This window comes from Phacochoerus africanus, chromosome 14 (assembly GCF_016906955.1).
Source record: "Phacochoerus africanus isolate WHEZ1 chromosome 14, ROS_Pafr_v1, whole genome shotgun sequence".
Taxonomy (NCBI): Eukaryota; Metazoa; Chordata; class Mammalia; order Artiodactyla; family Suidae; genus Phacochoerus; species Phacochoerus africanus.
The window spans coordinates 24,992,230-25,008,549 of record NC_062557.1 but is presented as its reverse complement, the minus strand read 5'-3'; the positions used below and the strand labels follow the sequence as shown (position 1 = coordinate 25,008,549).

At 53.0% G+C, this 16,320-nt stretch overlaps 2 protein-coding genes across 5 annotated transcripts in view; both read left to right on the top strand.

Annotated features, from left to right (window-relative positions):
* Window positions 1–16,320, top strand: part of HOXB3 (homeobox B3) — a 41,193-nt gene that overhangs the window by 9,564 nt on the left and 15,309 nt on the right. The window contains exons 1-2 of one of the 4 annotated variants that reach the window (XM_047758198.1): window positions 4,664–4,802; window positions 6,941–7,119. The gene's annotated coding sequence lies outside the window, so the exon portion shown is untranslated. Of the gene's footprint in view, window positions 1–4,663; window positions 4,803–5,569; window positions 5,914–6,940; window positions 7,120–11,760; window positions 11,931–16,320 lie in introns of those variants that run through there. The other 3 variants (XM_047758195.1, XM_047758196.1, XM_047758201.1) reach the window with 3 other exon arrangements.
* On the top strand, window positions 988–5,443 carry HOXB4 (homeobox B4). The gene is made up of 2 exons (XM_047758207.1): window positions 988–3,053; window positions 3,883–5,443. Exons 1-2 carry the CDS (start codon window positions 2,597–2,599, stop codon window positions 4,179–4,181), a joined length of 756 nt encoding a protein of 251 aa, XP_047614163.1. The 5' UTR covers window positions 988–2,596; the 3' UTR covers window positions 4,182–5,443.

Genomic DNA, 16,320 nt, shown 5'->3' with positions numbered 1-16,320 from the left:
CCATTCTCCCAGCTTAGTAAATTTGTAAATTAGTAAATCCTGAGGGTGGCCCCAGGAAGTTCCTTTGGAAACTCCAGATGCCCCAGGTTTTCCAGATCCCCATTTTGGTCCCACTGCCAGCGACCCTAGCAGGTGGCTGAATGAGCAAGTGGAGACTGAGAGAGCCTGCCTGCCTGAAGGTGGGGGAAATGGGGTTCGTCCTCACACTTTGGCTGTTATCCCCTTTTTCTGGCCCCAGGAGGTGTGGGAGGTTGGGAGGGGCCTGAACATCATCTGGCTGCATCTTTTATGGTTCCTCATCACCCTTCATTCGGAAATGAAACGCCTTTGATCTTTTTCTCAGGTTGTAAACGGAATTGCCTGTCATTAAATATCCGGGGCCCCATCTGCTTGGTCTCCCAGCATTTTTCTTTACAGCTGTTCCTCTCTCTTTTTACCATTGAATTTTTCCAAAAGGACTTTTATGACACCTCCTTCACACCCAGCCGCCTCTCGCTCTTCCCTGTGCTGAGAGGCGCCTTGGAAAATATCTAGATTTTCGTTTGATCGCCAACTAAAGGCTGCGAGGGGGCACGGAATTGCCGATTGGGGTTTTGTTTTTCTTTAAAAAAAAAAAAAAAGTCCTGGGGGGAGGGGAGTGGCGCGAGGGCACCCAGAAGGGCCTGATTCTGACTAGCAGCCTCGGGATGACCCTTTCTCCTTTTGTGCTTAGCTAATGTTTACTCTCATAATTCATGCGCTGCCGCTGGAGAGTTGTGCTGCGGCCCCCGAGGTTCGTGTCCCTTTGCGGAACCGGCTGCTTCTGTTTCTAAGAGAAGAGAAAGAGAGTTGAAACCCTTGTAATCCCAAGAATGGACCCACAGCGCCTTTTCCTGTTCCCAGAGCGCAAACCTAGAACAAAACGAAATAAAACCAAAGCACTCAAACCACACCCCAAAGGAAGAACGCGAGGAAAGTAGGAGAACTGGAAAATTTCTGGGCCAAGAAGATCTATCTGTCTTCTGTATATACCCTGTAGATCCGAATTTGTGTAAGGAATTTTGTGGTCACAAATTCGTATCTAGGGGAATATGTAGTTGACATAAACACTCCGCTCATTTTTTTCCCTGAAGAAAAAAAAATTTTTTTTTTCTAAATGAGGACCATCCGGTGACTGTCCACTTGAAGACTCCTTTTTTTTTTTCTTTCTTCCTCTTTCTTTTCCTCTCTTGAATGGCGAGAGATGGAGGAATCATCTACCTGAAATCTCCATGGGAGATGTGGTCCTTTTCCACTGCTCTCAAAAGGTTCATGTTGTTGCTGCTGTTTTTATTTTATCCTCTCCCTTCACTCCGCCTATTCGCTATTTGGGGCTCAGGGAGGCGTCACTGAAAATCCGGTGAAAATCACTGTTGTCTTCGGTGTGCGAAGGCAAAGGAAATTCGCTTTTCAAACGGAGCAGAGGTCGCCTTTCCGTTTGGGTTCAGAACAAGATGCCCTGGAAATACGCAATTACCAAGGGGTGTTATTGTGCGGGGGTCATCCCTGGTTCCTATCCCCAGCATCACAAGGATGTGAGATTTCTGCTCGCTTCGGAGGCGGCCGCATTAACGGCAATTAGAACGTCTGCGGGCGGTGGTTAGCGTTGCTCCGGTGGTTCTGGAACTAACAAATTGCTATTCAACGTGCTCTCCAAAGTTGGAGGTTTTTTACTCCAGTGTTCACGTTCAGTGTGGGAAACCAAGTCGTTTCTGCTGGCTTGGGCCGCGTGGGCAAGGGGAGGAGTGGATAAGAGAGGGGAACAGACGGACTGACTGACACAGCCAAACTAATAGCGCAGCTAAATGCGATTTGGAAGGCGAGGTCTCCCCGAATTAGTGCATGAATTTCCTATCGATCCGCCCGCGGTTCCATTCATCTCTGACAAGTCCCTCCGTGCACCCGCCTGCTTGCTCTGACGCCTCTTCTCTCACTCCCTACCCCTCCCCATGCGGCTGCAGGGAAAAGCCCCAGGCTCAGTGCCTTTTCCCCGTGTGGGTTCCCCTCTCCAGGCGGAGCCCCTAGAACGCCCCTCACTTAAGTTCTCCGCACGGACACTGGGCGCAGGGGCTCCCTCCCGTCGTGAGGAGGGCCTGCGGCGGGGGGCTAAGGAAGGTAGGGAATGCCGGGCAGAGGTGAAGCAGGACAGGAGGGGTCACACCCGGAGCCCCAACTTTGGAGGGGAGCCAGGGATTGAGCTCTGCCCAGCGCCCCAACAGGCCCTCGGGTGGCAACCTGCTTGCTCCTTCTCCCTCTCTCTCTCTCCCTCTCCCCGATCCTGGAGAGGCGAGGCAAGGAGGCGGTCGCCCCGCAGGAGCCCTATGTAAATCCTGGTGCTGCCTGAGGGGGGGGGGGGGGAGAGAAGAAGGGGAAATAAACCTCTTTGGCTGGAGTAGGGTCCGGGTGAGCAGATTTCCTTATCCGGGAATCGCAGGCGGGGCGGCCATTGGCTCCGAGGATCACGTGGGCCCCTAACTTTGTTCACTTGACAGTAAGTAGGAGGGCTTTCGGAAACAGGAAAACGAGTCAGGGGTCGGAATAAATTTTAGTATATTTTGTGGACAATTCCCAGAAATTAATGGCTATGAGTTCTTTTTTGATCAACTCAAACTATGTCGACCCCAAGTTCCCTCCGTGCGAGGAATATTCACAGAGCGATTACCTACCCAGCGACCACTCGCCGGGGTACTACGCCGGCGGCCAGAGGCGAGAGAGCAGCTTCCAGCCGGAGGCGGGCTTCGGGCGGCGCGCAGCGTGCACCGTGCAGCGCTACGCGGCCTGCCGGGACCCTGGGCCCCCGCCGCCCCCGCCACCACCTCCGCCGCCCCCGCCACCGCCCGGGCTGTCCCCTCGGGCTCCCGCACCGCCGCCCTCCGGAGCCCTCCTCCCGGAGCCCGGCCAGCGCTGCGAGGCGGTCAGCAGCAGCCCCCCGCCGCCTCCCTGCGCCCAGAACCCCCTGCACCCCAGCCCGTCCCACTCCGCGTGCAAAGAGCCCGTCGTCTACCCCTGGATGCGCAAAGTTCACGTGAGCACGGGTGAGTGCGTGGGCACCCCTTCCCCCTCCCACCCCCGGCGCTTTACACCAAAGGGACCTCCTAGGCATGGGGGGGGGGGGGAAGCTGGGGGAAGCCAATTGTCCCCGCTATAAACTCGCCATTGCCAGAGATTTACGGTCGCCTGTTTTCAGAGCCACATAATTACATCCCCCATAAATTTTTATGGCCTGGTGGGCCCCGCGCCTTTGAAGTTGGTTCCCCATCCTCTTTGCCATTCGCAAAGAGGCTTTTTCGCAAGGGAGATGCAGTCTCAGTGAAGTTGGAAATTGGGGAGGGGTGTAAGAAGTGGGGGAGGAGAAGGGGAGGAGGTAATCTGTATTTAAGCGGAGAGTAGAGTGAACTCCCAGTATTTATTTTTTCCTTCTTTTCTTCTAGTCTGCCTCCTTGGCTTGAGAAGTGGGCGAAAGTTTTTGCTGGGGGCAGGCACTGCTTGGAATCTGAGCAGAGAGGGTGGGAACTAACAGAAGAAAGGTTTAGTGAAGACCCCCTCCCTCTTTCACCCCTCATTCTCCCATCCCGGGCCCCAGGCCAAGTGGTGGGGGGGAGAGGAGCAATTAAAACCTTGTGACAATTCCTCCTCCTTGCTCCCTCCACCCCCCACCCCCAAACAACAACCCTCCAAAACTTAGAGGTTCTCTTGCTCTTCCTGGGGTCCCGCTTTCTCTTTCTTCCCCACCCCCCTGGAGGAAGAAGAGGTGGCGGGAGAGGGAGGGAGGGAGACACTGCGGTAGCTGGAAGAAAGGGCTTTCCCTCCTCCCTTTCGGGGCAATAAAACTTTCTCTTTCTCCCTCTCTCTGTGTGTGTCCAGTAAACCCCAATTACGCCGGCGGGGAGCCCAAGCGCTCTCGGACCGCCTACACTCGCCAGCAGGTCTTGGAGCTGGAGAAGGAATTTCACTACAACCGCTACCTGACGCGGCGCCGGAGGGTGGAGATCGCCCACGCGCTCTGCCTCTCGGAGCGCCAGATCAAGATTTGGTTCCAGAACCGGCGAATGAAGTGGAAAAAAGACCACAAGTTGCCCAACACCAAGATCCGCTCCGGAGGCCCCGCAAGCGCAGCCGGAGGGCCCCCTGGCCGGCCCAACGGAGGCCCCCCCGCGCTCTAGTGTCCCCCCCCCCGCGCGGGGGCCGCGAACCTCGGGGTGGGGGTGGGTTGCGAGCGCGGGGGGCGGGGGGGGGCGATGCGGGAGGGGACCCTGGGGCCTGGGCCCCGAAAAGCCTACCTGCCCTCCCCCCACTTTGTCTATTTACAAGAATAAATGCAGAGGAGGGGGGGAGGGGAAGCTTTATTTATAGAAATGACAATAGGGAGGCGGGCGAGGCCCCCCAGAAGCAAGGTTCAAGTCTCTTGCTTTCTTCCTTAAAAAAAAAAAAAAAGAAGAAGAAGAAGAAAAAGAAGAAGAAGGAAGAAAGAAAAAGACAGAAAGAGAAATAGGAGGAGGCTGCGCTCCTCATTTTCAGCTTTGGCGAAGATGGATCCACGTTTCATCTTTAATCACGCCAAGCCCAGGCCCATCTGTCTTGTTTACTCTGCCGAGGAGAGGACGGGCCTCGGTGGCGACCATTACCTCGACACCCGGCTAACAAATGAGGCCCGGCCCGGCCCGCCGCCGCCTCTGCTGCTGCCGCTGCTGGAAGACAGCCTGGATTTTCTTTCTTTGTCCCCCATTCCTGACACCCAGCGAAAGCACCCTCTGACTGCCAGATAGCACAGTGTTTTGGCCACGGTAACAAACATACACACACGCGCGCACACACACACACACACACACCCTCCCTCCCCCTCCGTGGGCGTTCACGGGAGGCTGACCGCTCACCCCCTTCCACCTCTGGGGTGGGGGGTGGGGCTCCGGGAGGGGCGGCAGGAAGGGAACAAGTGGAGGTGGGGGCTGCCTGGGCCACGCGGGAGCAGGGCAGGGCAATTGAGTCCAAGAGAAAGAGAGAGACTTGGAGACCAGGAGGGTCTTCCTTTAGAAGGTCAAGCCTTTCCAGGTGGGCTGGGAGGGGGGCGGTTGTGTTCTGAGAGCCAGCACCACCCTCTCCCCCATCAGGAGTTGTGCAGTGGAGGCCTTTTCTCCTAGACTGAAGTGAATGTGAAGCTAGGAAGTAAGATGTCCTGCCCTTCCCACCGGGAGATGAGGTTACAGAGACCTCTCCCATAGTTTACCGTTGTTGCATTGGTTATTATTATTATTAATTATTATTATTATTTTATGTCATGTGCGTCCTCTTTCCTATTCTCTTTCTGACATTCCAAACCAGGCCCCTTCCTAGTTCTGGGGCAATCTGAGGCTAGAACCCTTCGTTGGTGTGAAAATGTGTGTCCTGTACAGAGTGACAATAGAAATAAATGTTTGGTTTCTTGTGACCAGCACGGCGTGTTTTTGTTGAAACCTTGATATAAAGATGCAGACAAATGCCACCCAGTGTATATTTTAAGCACCCCAGTCCATTCAGCCTCACATTTATGTGATCGAGGAATTTTTGCCTAAGGATCCGATGGGAATCTCTGTCTCAGAGGACTCCAAATTGTGGTAGCTGGTTTGTTTTCCTCTTGGGGTGGGTGTGTTTTGTTTGGGGCTTTTAATTTTTTTCCCTCTAGTCCAAAAATGGATTGAAAGGACTGGGAGGGCTGCCTCCAATCCCTAATGGGGGGGGGAATGTTTCATTGTAGGACACAAGAGGCTTAAGTATGGCAAAGCCTTTCATATCATGATTTATTTGTCATAAGCAAATAAAATGCGGTTAAGCTGTCTCCTTCTAGACAGACGGCTCTTTGCTTATTAAAGTTCCGAGAGAGGATTCTGCGCGGCCGGCCTCTTTCCTCCGCGTAAGAAGGTATCGTTTTCCTCTGAGGTGTTTAAGGCTTTAATGAGTCTAATTTTTTGCACAGATGTTTCTGGGTGTTTGCAGGTTTTCAGAGTATTTTTATATTACAAAGGAGCTAGCCGGTGCCATAGCTCAAACTCTGACAAGCAAATAGATAATCAAGAAGACAAATGGCCTCTTTTGTGAAGCCCTGCTCCTGTATTAATTTTCATTTTCTTTCTCATAGAAAGTATCGAAAGTACGACTGGGGACCAAATAGCTTTCTGTCTCTTGAGGTCCCAGTCACCCCTAGAATGGAGCGGGGGTTGGAGGAGGGGTGCAGGTGACCCTTATTAGAAGCTCTGTCAGGCTTGGGCCACTTTGGGGGCCCACACCCAAGAGAAGTTCTAAGGTCTGGGGGGCTCCAGCCTCAGGGCTCTGGTCCCGGGTAGAGCCATCTCACCTCCGCCAAGCTCCAGGCTCTAGGAGAGCATATGCAATTAAAAGTTGTTTTTCTGTTTTTCGGACCCATCTCCCTTCAGAAAATAATAATAAAAAAATAGCCAATTCCACCAGTTCGTTTTACTGTTATTTCTTTTGCATTCCTTCGGTTTGCAGGCCCCCGGGGGCATTTGGGACTGGGCAGGGAGAGATGGGGCCGGGGTCCATCACAGAAAAGGGTGTTTGAACGGCCCGGTTCAATGCTGCAGGCAAATCTCCCAGACCTGGAGGTTGAGAGCAGCAGCGAGCTTTGTTTTCACTGGAATCGCGGTGTGATGTTTAGCTGCCAGGGGATGCGGTGGCCCTTCCCTTCTGGAGGGGGAAAATAGTTCTTAAAAAGCATATGCCCCCCCCAGGAATGTCTCTATAGAACCAAATCAAAGCTGCTCTTAGGAAGGTATGAATAGAATAATAAAAAAAGATTTCTATGGAGCTTAAAGTTCACAGCCATTCTGTGTAGACAAGAGCTAAGAAAAATGTGAGAATTATACAGAAAACCATTAATCACTTCTTTTCTTTAAATACGTATCCTCTCTCCTTTGTTATTATTCAACAGCAAATCTCCGCAGACCGGCTGTTGGAGGAAAAAAGTGTTAGCCGCCACTCCCGGATCTGCGAGGGGGAAAAAATTTGGAACCATAAAGTTGAAAACTTTTTTCTCTCAGTTTGGAAGAAGGCATCCGTCATGAATGGGATCCTCGGAGTTCAGGCCGAGAGGAGGCGAGAGGCGCAAAGGTAACAAAGCCCCTGCCTGGGCTTTTTTTGGGGGGGGGGGGATTGTTTTATGAGCTCTTTTTACAAGGGAAAGAAAAAACACTTTCTCGCCTCCTTTTTCTTTTTCAACTATCTTTGAGGGATTTTTATGGTGGACGCTTGGTCAGGTTTGCTGCTTTTTATGGTGACTGATGCTTGGATCAGGGAGAGAAGGGGGCTGCCACCTGGAGAGTGTTTGAACTGATTGGGACTGAGGTGTTAGGACCCCAGAAATACCCCAGAAAAAGTTGTTTGTGAGACGGCTCAGATGTGCTTTTCTGGTTTTAGAAAATGCAGGAGGGCCTGGGAAGTGTGTGTGTGTGTGTGTGTGTGTGTGTGTAGCGAGGTGAGGTACACTAGTGGCCCGCGTGTTCCGTGACTCTGCTTGTCTATACTGGGGGCTGGTGTCCCACATGTTTGTTTACCGGTGAGCTGTTGTCACTGCCACCTCCTGGAAAAATGGCATGCAGGTTTGGGAAGGAATGCCCCAACCTCGGAGCTGGGTATAGATGGATGTCTTCTTCTTCTTCTTCTTTTCTTTTTATGTCTAGCTTGGGATTCTAGACAAATATTTGCAACTCTCTGGAGCAGGAAACTGTTCCGTTTACAGGCAAGGTTCGTTGACACCCGGAATCTTCCTCTTCAACTCTGCCCCCTCCCTTCTTCCTGGAGGCTCAGTGTTTTTGGTTCCCTTTTACTCTCTAGGTTTGGGGGCCTTTTCCTGCACATGCCCCCCCCCCAAGCCCTGCTTCTGAGGGTGAGAGAGCCAGTGGTCTCTGCCTCAGACCAGAATGCGCTGGCCCCTTTTCCCTGGGGCTCACTGAGGGTTTGGAAGCAGGAGGCTGGCAGGAGAGAGAGTTCATGGAGAGGCCACGTTTTCTAGGCGATTAGCTCAGTATTAGAACCACAAAATGACCTCGGAAGCCCCTTGACCTCTCCGAGACTGGACATTGTGTTGGCTCTTGCCTCCTGCCCAGAAAGGAAAGTCACACCTCTGCAGGGAGGGATCGTTGGGCTGTTGTGTGTCCCATCATCTCCAGCCCCCACAAGCCCCCAACCCCTTCTTTGCGATCTTGGAATTTCTGGATTATTCTTCTATTACTCTCCATGGGGTAAAGGAATAAAAAAGTTAAGCTGAGCTGGAGGAGTGAAGGCGGGTGCTTCTTCCCTCTGCCAGACTCCACCACCCCCAAGTCTGTTTCTCCCTCCTTCTTTCCTGTTTCCTTGGAGGGAGCCGAGGGGAGAAAGACAAAGGGAGGCAGATATGAGAGGTCCAGGGGCTTCAGAGGGCTGGGGGAACAAAACCCTGGTGCTAAGGAGAGAGAGGGCTCCCACTATGGCTACTATCTCTCAAGGTGTGTTATCCTAACCCACAGCCTCATAACCCATTTTTTTTGGAAGTTCCTTTGTTTAGGAAGCTACTTCTCTAATCACTCTCACCCGCTTCCTCACTCCCCACTGTCCAGCTACTCACAGAACCCACAGAAAACCTCCCCACCAGAGGAGCAAGAGAGAAAAGGGGGAATGGGTCAGGGCAGGCTGTGCTGATCATTTCGGGGGACAGCTGTGCCATGTTAACCAAAGTTTCCAGCAACTTTTAATTTTAAGAGATGCATGGACGGTTGACTAGGATGTGAACTCTGAACACAGAGCCTTTTCAAACCTGTATTCTATTTGCTGTATCTTAAACATCGACCCCAGCAGCCAGCCATCCTCTTGAGGGGATAGAGACAAAGACAGACAGACACACCGACAGACTCCAGCTGGGGAGAGGAAATGTTCCCTTGCGTTCAGATTAGGAGAGACAGAACCTTGCTGAGAAGTATGTGGGGTGTTGGTTTGCATTTGTAAATTGTCTCCTGTATCTTGGGGACTGTTTCAGGTGAGGAGAAATCACAGGTGCTGGTATCCTCTCCTTTGTCCCTGAGTGGCTTACTAAATGCAGGAGCTGGAGGCCTTGGTAAGAAAAAGCAGGCCGGACTGCTCCTGGAATGAAAATATTTGAGGCTCAGGGAAAATGTGCACCCATTACTCATAAGGGCAGATAACCAATTGTGAGCCCTCTGTGGGCCCAGGTGACAAAGATCTAGTCACCTGGGTCTTCGAATGCTACTCTGCAACGTGAGGATTCGAGGTCCATCAGAGGGAAAGCGGGAAAACAATGGAAACAGAAGGTGGGGGTTCCTTCAAGGGTTTCAAACCCCCCCCCCCCGTTGGGGACCTTCCTGCCCCCTCACTCCAAGCCCTCTGACCTCTGCAAAGCTGAGCCCTCCGAGCGGGCGCCTCTGGCCCTTGGGCTCACCTCCTGTCCTCCGAGCCTTTGGACCCCTCTTCTTCCATCGGCCCTCCCCGCTCCCCCTCCTGCTTGCACCCTGCCTGGGCTGACAGGGGCCGCCCGCGGTGGGTCTCCCTGGGCAGCGGCAGCCCGGGAGGGGGGTCTGGTCGGAAAGCCGAGTTGGGAAGTTTCCCAGCGTGAGTTGAGCGCTGACGGATTTGCGATGGGCCATAAAACCGGCGCGTTCAGATTCGTAAATCAATCTCGCCTTTCTCACAGTATAAACGTTCGCTTTATCGGCAGCAAGAAAGCGCTCTGCTCGCGCCCGGGCGCTTGTTTATTTGAACATGGACATTCCCAGGATCCGAAAAGAGTGTGGGCATTTTCACAGAACCTGCCCGGCGTGCCTTCGTGTCATTGGCGCTTCTTTTCTCTCCTCTTTCAAAATGATGTCTCGGTTTCAGAGATTGCTGTCTTCGCAGGTTCCAGCACCGTCCCTCTCCTCCCCCCTCCCTCTGCCCACTCCCTTGCGTATTTTTTCTTTTTAGATTTTAGTGGGGTGCTTTGCTTTGGGGGACCAGTTTTAATGAATTTCTGGCCAGGACCTTGCAGAGAGCTGCCCTCAGTGGAGCCGGGCGCGGGGCTGAATTCTATACCAGTCTGGGTTTTGTCTCCGCACAATCAAAGCTGACCACCCCCCTACAGAGCCGGGGGGTCTGCCGGCGCCCCACCCAAGTGTCATCGTCAGGAGCGGGGTTTCGAGGGGACCTGGCTGGCCCAGGGCCTCTGGCAGGGGCCTCGCTGCCGCTACCGCCAGACCAGACCTGGCACCAGAAGGGGGTGGCAGTTTCTTTGGGGATTGGTTGGGGCCCCCGGGACGGCAGCCTTCTCCCCATCGAGTCGCTTTTACTTCTGACCCCTCCAAACAAACCACTGGTGGCCCTCGAGCCCCACACCCCCTCCCCAAAGGGCACCAGTCCTCCCTGGGTCCTCCGGCCCCTGCAGCTGCGGCTGCCCCGGAGCTGCTGAAGATAAGGCCAGGAGTGGGGGCGAGGGGCTCCTGCAGGAATGTCTTCTCTGCTTCCCTTTGCAACTCCATCCCACACCGCTGGCCAAAGACTCTAACTGGTCTGCTCCTTCTGGCGCCAAGCTGTATGTGAACGTTTGGGAGGATTTTTTTGTTTTGTTTATATCTGAGATGAAGTCTGTGTACGTGTGTCTCTCTCTAGGCCGAGGGAATGGATTTCTCCTATCATCACTGGTGTTTAACCCTTTACTATACGACCCCCCCCCCCATCTTCTTCCTATTGAGCTGTCTCCATTGTCTGCGGATTGGAAGCACAGGGTACTAACACCTGGGAAATAGGGATGGGGCTGTCAGGCCAACTTCAAAGCCTCTTTCTTCCCTTTCCCTCCCCTCCCCTCCAGTTCAAATCTCCAGCTGTCTTCACTAGTGTGTTGGGGGGTGGGGAGGGACTGAGACTGGGTGTGACATAGGTACAGAGAGATGGAGTGTCCACTTCTTTTGTGTAGGAATCTGAGTCCAGGTCTTTGTCTCTAGAGTATATTCTCAGTCGGTCAGGAGAATTTGGTTCCCTAGAATAGTAACGACACAAGGAAAAAAAGTCCCCCTTGCGGTTACTCTCAACTCTGGAAGCTCCCAAGTCATTTCTTCGCCCTGTCCCTTTTCTGCCCTTTCAAAAGGTACCACAAAGGATTTTTTAAAAAAGCTAGTTGAAGCCAGAAGCCCTTTTCCTTATGCATATATGTATTCTGGACTTATGATGAAGTGTTTCTTTTGAAGCTGGTCCCTTTAGACATTTTGTTGGTTATTTAAGAAAGAGGGGGAGTGGGTCTCACTAAAATAAATACCCCAGGAGTGAGGGAGAGAATAGAGTTGGGGGGAATCTTCATCTTAAAGGATGCAGAGCGAGGACCTGGATGCTGAGAAATCCGGGGGCTCAGAGAAGGACTCTGCGCCCATCCCACCCCACCCCCCAGACGCCCCTGCAGACTATTTCTGCACCTCCACGAACTAAGCAGAAGCAGGAGGAGAAGGGAGAGAGGAGAGGTGGGCTGTGGGTAAGTGTGTCTGGGGTGGGGGTTGGTTAGGGAGCGTGGAGACACAGCAGATACAGATGTGAATGTGGGAGAGAGGAGAACTCGCTACTATTCCATTGGTGGGTTGGGGAGAACCTATTTTGCAGGAAAATCTCTCCTCCTGAAGGGGAAGGTCATAGTGGTCCTCTGAGCCTGAAATCGAAAGACCCCCTTCCCCCTCCTGGTCACGTGATTCATTAAATAATTAATGCCGAGGTTGCAGAATAGATATGTATTCGTCAGGAAAATCGCAGGCTCGGTCTCCCTGTTTCTGACGTGCAATTCAACTGTCCTTTGAAAAACAAGCCTGTACCCCGAGAAAAAAAGAGAGGGGGAGAGAGAGGGAGAGAGAGAGAAAAAGAGGGAGGCAGCAATAAAACAGCCCCGCAGCCGGAGCCACACCGCGGGCTGGGGTATTGTAAGTAGAAGGGATTTCTCACTACCTACCGCGTCTTCTGTGTCCATGTAAATTTATTGTTTGTTATTAATGTTATTGTCGTAAAATGTGACAAATAGCCATCTTCATTTCCTGCCATTTCTCTTCACACGGTGCTCTGTGTGTTTATACCCATTGAGGCATTGCATAGAGATTTTAGGAATATTCCTCTTCTCTATCTCTCTCCCTCTCTCCCTCTCCCTCTCCTCCAACCTTTTTCTTGATTTATAGCAATATGGGTGTCAGCTTCTCAGCCGGCATGCCAGCCATTGTGTGTGTGTATGTGTGTGTGTGTGTGTGTGTGTCCGCGCGCGCGTGCGTCTGCGTGTGTTTGTGAGCGAGTTGTGTTGTTTATGGCCGTGTCTTCGATAAATCATTTCTCACAGAAAATGCTGTGGAAGCTGGGCTATTTCTGCGGCCGGGAGAGAGTCACTCTCGGAGGCACTTCCTCTCTCTCCACTCTGCTCCCAGGAGTTGGTTATTTCAGACGATTTGCAGTAATATATCAGCAGTTAATATGAAAGCTCTATAGCTGGAGGTCTTAAATTACAGCATCTGTGATTATCAATTAAGGCGAGATTTGTATAAATTTGGTAAACCAGAAATGCCTCATTGGCATATAAACCCAGTCAAAGACCACGACCTAATATAAAAATTATATTTGGGCGCCTGATGGAGGCCACATTCCTGCAGCAGCAGACAGAGCTTCATTTTTCAGCGGTTCCCCTCCAGGAGTTTGGCTGCTCCGATGCCAGCCTGGGGGGTAAAGAACCCAAGGCTGAAGGCAGAGGGAGCCTGGGGGCAAGAGAGGTGGAGGCAGGGGAAGCTAGGATTGGCGGTGGAGGCAGAGATTGTTTGTCATCCATGGGGGCCAAAACAGAAGTCCTCTGTGGCTGGCGTGGGCTGAAAGGATTCCGTTAGAGTATTAAAGCTTCATCTGTAGGATTGATTCAGATGACAGGGTGGCGAGGGGAAAGGAGAGCTACCCAAACTGGGGGAGACAATGGAGGCCCAGGCTGAAGGGCAGGGAGGGAAGCTGAAAGCTTTGCCCCCCCCCCCACTCCTGTCTAACAAAACAAGGAAGTGAATTCACACCCCAGTAGCCTTCCTTCGACCTCCTGAAACAAAGAAAGTTTCCTCAGCAGTGAGGAACTATGTGTGTTTGGGGCTAAAGGCAGGGAGAAGTTTTCTAAGTTTTTCTAGAAAAGAAAATGTTCCGGGACTCAGGTGGTCCCAGAAAGTTGGAAAGTGTTCCAGGACTGGGTGTGGGGGGGGTCCTCTCCCTCAGCCCCCCTCCAAAAGAGGGAGTAAAGGGGGTACAGTTTGGGAGAGGGGGAGAGCTGGTAACTTTCTCCTCCGGTTTCATGTGGAGGTCCAGGATCTCCTCCTTAGGGAAGAGTCTGCTGGTGGAGAGCAAAGCCAGAGGTGGCTTTGGGGGATGTTTTGTGCTGCGCCCCAAAGTTGTTACACATGAGGGGCAGAGCCTTTGCCAAGTTCAGTTGGGGCTGCTGGCTTCTCCTTCCATGGCTGGAGCCCGGCCAACTGACTTTATAGTCACTATTATCTGTGATACTTAACTCTGCCTGCTGGTGTAAACCTTTGAGTAGGAAAATTAGCACCGTGCCTTGCCCAGGTGCTAATTATTCATGGCATTGGGTTGTGTCCTAGAGAGGCCGCCCAGGCTCCAGACCTGGTGCCTCCAGGAACTCAATCCCACGCTCAGCTCCAAGTGGGCGCTGAGCTGGGTCCTTGCTGACAGGCAGTTTATTGGGTGGGTGGTGGGTGAAGCCTTTCAGTCTGGGAGTCTGGGTTGAGTCAGGTTTAGGGAGAAAGAGAAAAAGGCCAGGACCTTGGGCTGGGGTGGATGGGGGCGTTACCTGGCCTAGTTCAAAGTTCCTGGGCAGAGTCTGGATTCAGGGTCAGCTTTGACAGGAGATCACAGGGAGGGGAAGGACTGGAGGAGGCAGCAAAGAGACCTGCAGGAGAGGGGGCTCCAGATCCTTCAGGCCCCCCATTCTTGGGTGTTGGAGGATCCCACACACACTCAGTGTGGGAAGCAAGTATTTCCTTCTCTATCACTTGGAAAGTAAAGAGGGGTGTGAATGCGGAGAGGGCCAGTTTGCCCCCAGTGCAGTGCTCCAAAATTTCAGTCGAAGTCTTGGGATCCCTGGGGTGGTGGTGGTGGGGTTTGAACTCTTCCTTGGAGAGGAAAAGGGGCATGAAGGGTAGAATGGTGGGTGTTAGTAGCCTCTGAATTTGGCCTGTTTTGGAGGAGAAGGCTGAAGGATTTCTTCTTTGGGACAGGTCCGAGCTAGTGGGGAGAGCTGGGCGCCAATCTCACAGGCCCCTGCCCCTGTCTTTCCAACTCCTCCCCCCTTCTCCATCTCCCATCCCCCTGCTGTCTTGGCCTATGACGTGGAGTTCCCCCACCCCAGCTTTTCCTCTCCATTCTTTCAGCCCCCTTCAAGTCTTTGTCTCTTCTGGCCCTGGGGTACCCCCTCCTCTTCCTTTTTCCCCAACTCACACGCAGACTCTTCCCCAGGAGACAAAAGCAGAGAAACCATCCCTCTCCACCATTATCTTCGGTCAGTGGCTGGTCCCTTGCTGAGTCTTCCCATGTGAGGCCTGACACCCTCCATCCAGGCACATAGGCCTACCTCCAAATTAGCAAGTCTTGTTGTTGTTGTTTTTAAAGATATATATTTGGTTCATTTAGCCACAAAGCACCTTGATTCTTACCCGTGCTGCACACACATCTCTCTTGCTTTTGTGCTGTGCAGGAGACGGGGTGAGAGGTATCTAACGGAAGGGCCTTTAGGGAAGCTGCTGACTTTGTCTTCTCCCCGGACTCTGCTTGGGTCCACTTTCTCTGTGTAATTATAGTGTGTATCCCTTGTACTTTTAAGAAGACAAGCTGCCGGTGCTTTAGTGACCAGAGGAGTTAAATAGAAAGATGAGGAGAGAGAGGTTGGAACAAAAAGAGAGGGCCCCAGAAAGAGGAAAAGCAGCAGGATCCCTTTCTGAAGTGGGAAGTCAAGGCAGAGCCCATGGAGAGGATGACAGGGAGGATGGAGACACAGGCGGTCAGAGGGGCAGAGAGGCTGTCCTGGCAGAAGGACCCTTAAACTTGGTGTGTGCACGCATGCCTACACACACACACACACACACACACACACAGAGCCAGAGTTAAGTGAGAAGGGAAGTGGTAAGGAAACCACTCACTTTGCCCCCTTCTCTGTAGAAGAAGATGTCTCCATAGTACAAGGGGGGGGGGTCTCCCCTGAAGAGGACAGGGCCCTGAGGCCAAGGGCTCCACATTGCCCAGAGGGGAGCCTAAGAAGTGAGCCCCGAAGTGATTCTGAAGATGTCCCAAGTCCTTATCAAAGCTCAATTCAAACTCACTTAAGACAAAGAGAGAAGCAGAGTGTGAGAAGACAAAGAGACTGCGAGAAAGGGAGAGAGACCGCAGAAATGGTTAGGAAGGCAGAGAGAGAAGAGAGGAGAAGAGAAAAGAGCAATATAGAGACAGAAATGCAGAGAAAGAGCCCATCCCCCTGGGGGGGGGGGCAGCACAGATTGAGGAGAGGGCTGTAAGGTCTAGAAGCGCCTCCAGACTCTGCTTTCTTACAGGCCTCTCAGAGCTGAGGCCATCCCAGAAGCAACTGCCTCTAGAATAGGCCCTGGAGCAGCCGGGGTAGGAACCAAAGTGTCCAGGAATGGCCAAGATGTCTTGGCCACCTCACGCTCCTCTCCCACCACCATCGTCCGTCCCAAACCTCAAGGTTGTAATCTTTCAAAACAGAATGCCACCCTGGAGTAGGGTGCCCGGACTGGTGGTTGGGGTCGGTCTCTCACACCCTGAACCCCCAGAATCCTCTCTCGGCCTCTCTCGGCCCTTCTGGGTTTGGTGTCTTTCCCTCTTCAGGGACAGGGAGAAGAAGTTGATCTCCCAGCAGCCGGAGAACTTTCTCTTTCACCTCCAATCCACATCTCCTCCCTTGACCCTCCGGCCTGAAGAAACGGATGCGGACGCTACCCTCACTCTTCTCCTCCCTCCCCCATCTTGCAGGAAAGAAAAGGAAACAGGGAAAGAAAGTTCCCTCCATCCCAATGGCTTTGGCCAACTTCAGGGAAAAATGGAAAATGCCAACCTTGCTCGCCTCTCCAGTCGCTGCCCCCGCCCCATCACCCCCTAGCCGCTACTTCGCTCCCTCCGTCGCGCCCCCCATCCTCCCGTCCCGTCCTGCCCAGAACTCTCGCTTCCCCTCCCTCCTCCGCCGGGCTGGACATATGGAACCCATTTCGCCGGTGACATTGAAGAGCCGCCGCGCGCCCGCCTTCCGCCATGGCGCCCCCGGCTCCCCGCGCCTCG

Excerpts from the sequence above, each read along its gene's own strand:
- HOXB4 (XM_047758207.1), top strand. The coding sequence starts at position 2,597 with ATGGCTATGAGTTCTTTTTTGATCAACTCAAACTATGTCGACCCCAAG. Across the intron at positions 3,054-3,882 it reads CAAAGTTCACGTGAGCACGG|TAAACCCCAATTACGCCGGC; the intron begins GTGAGTGCGTGG and ends GTGTGTGTCCAG.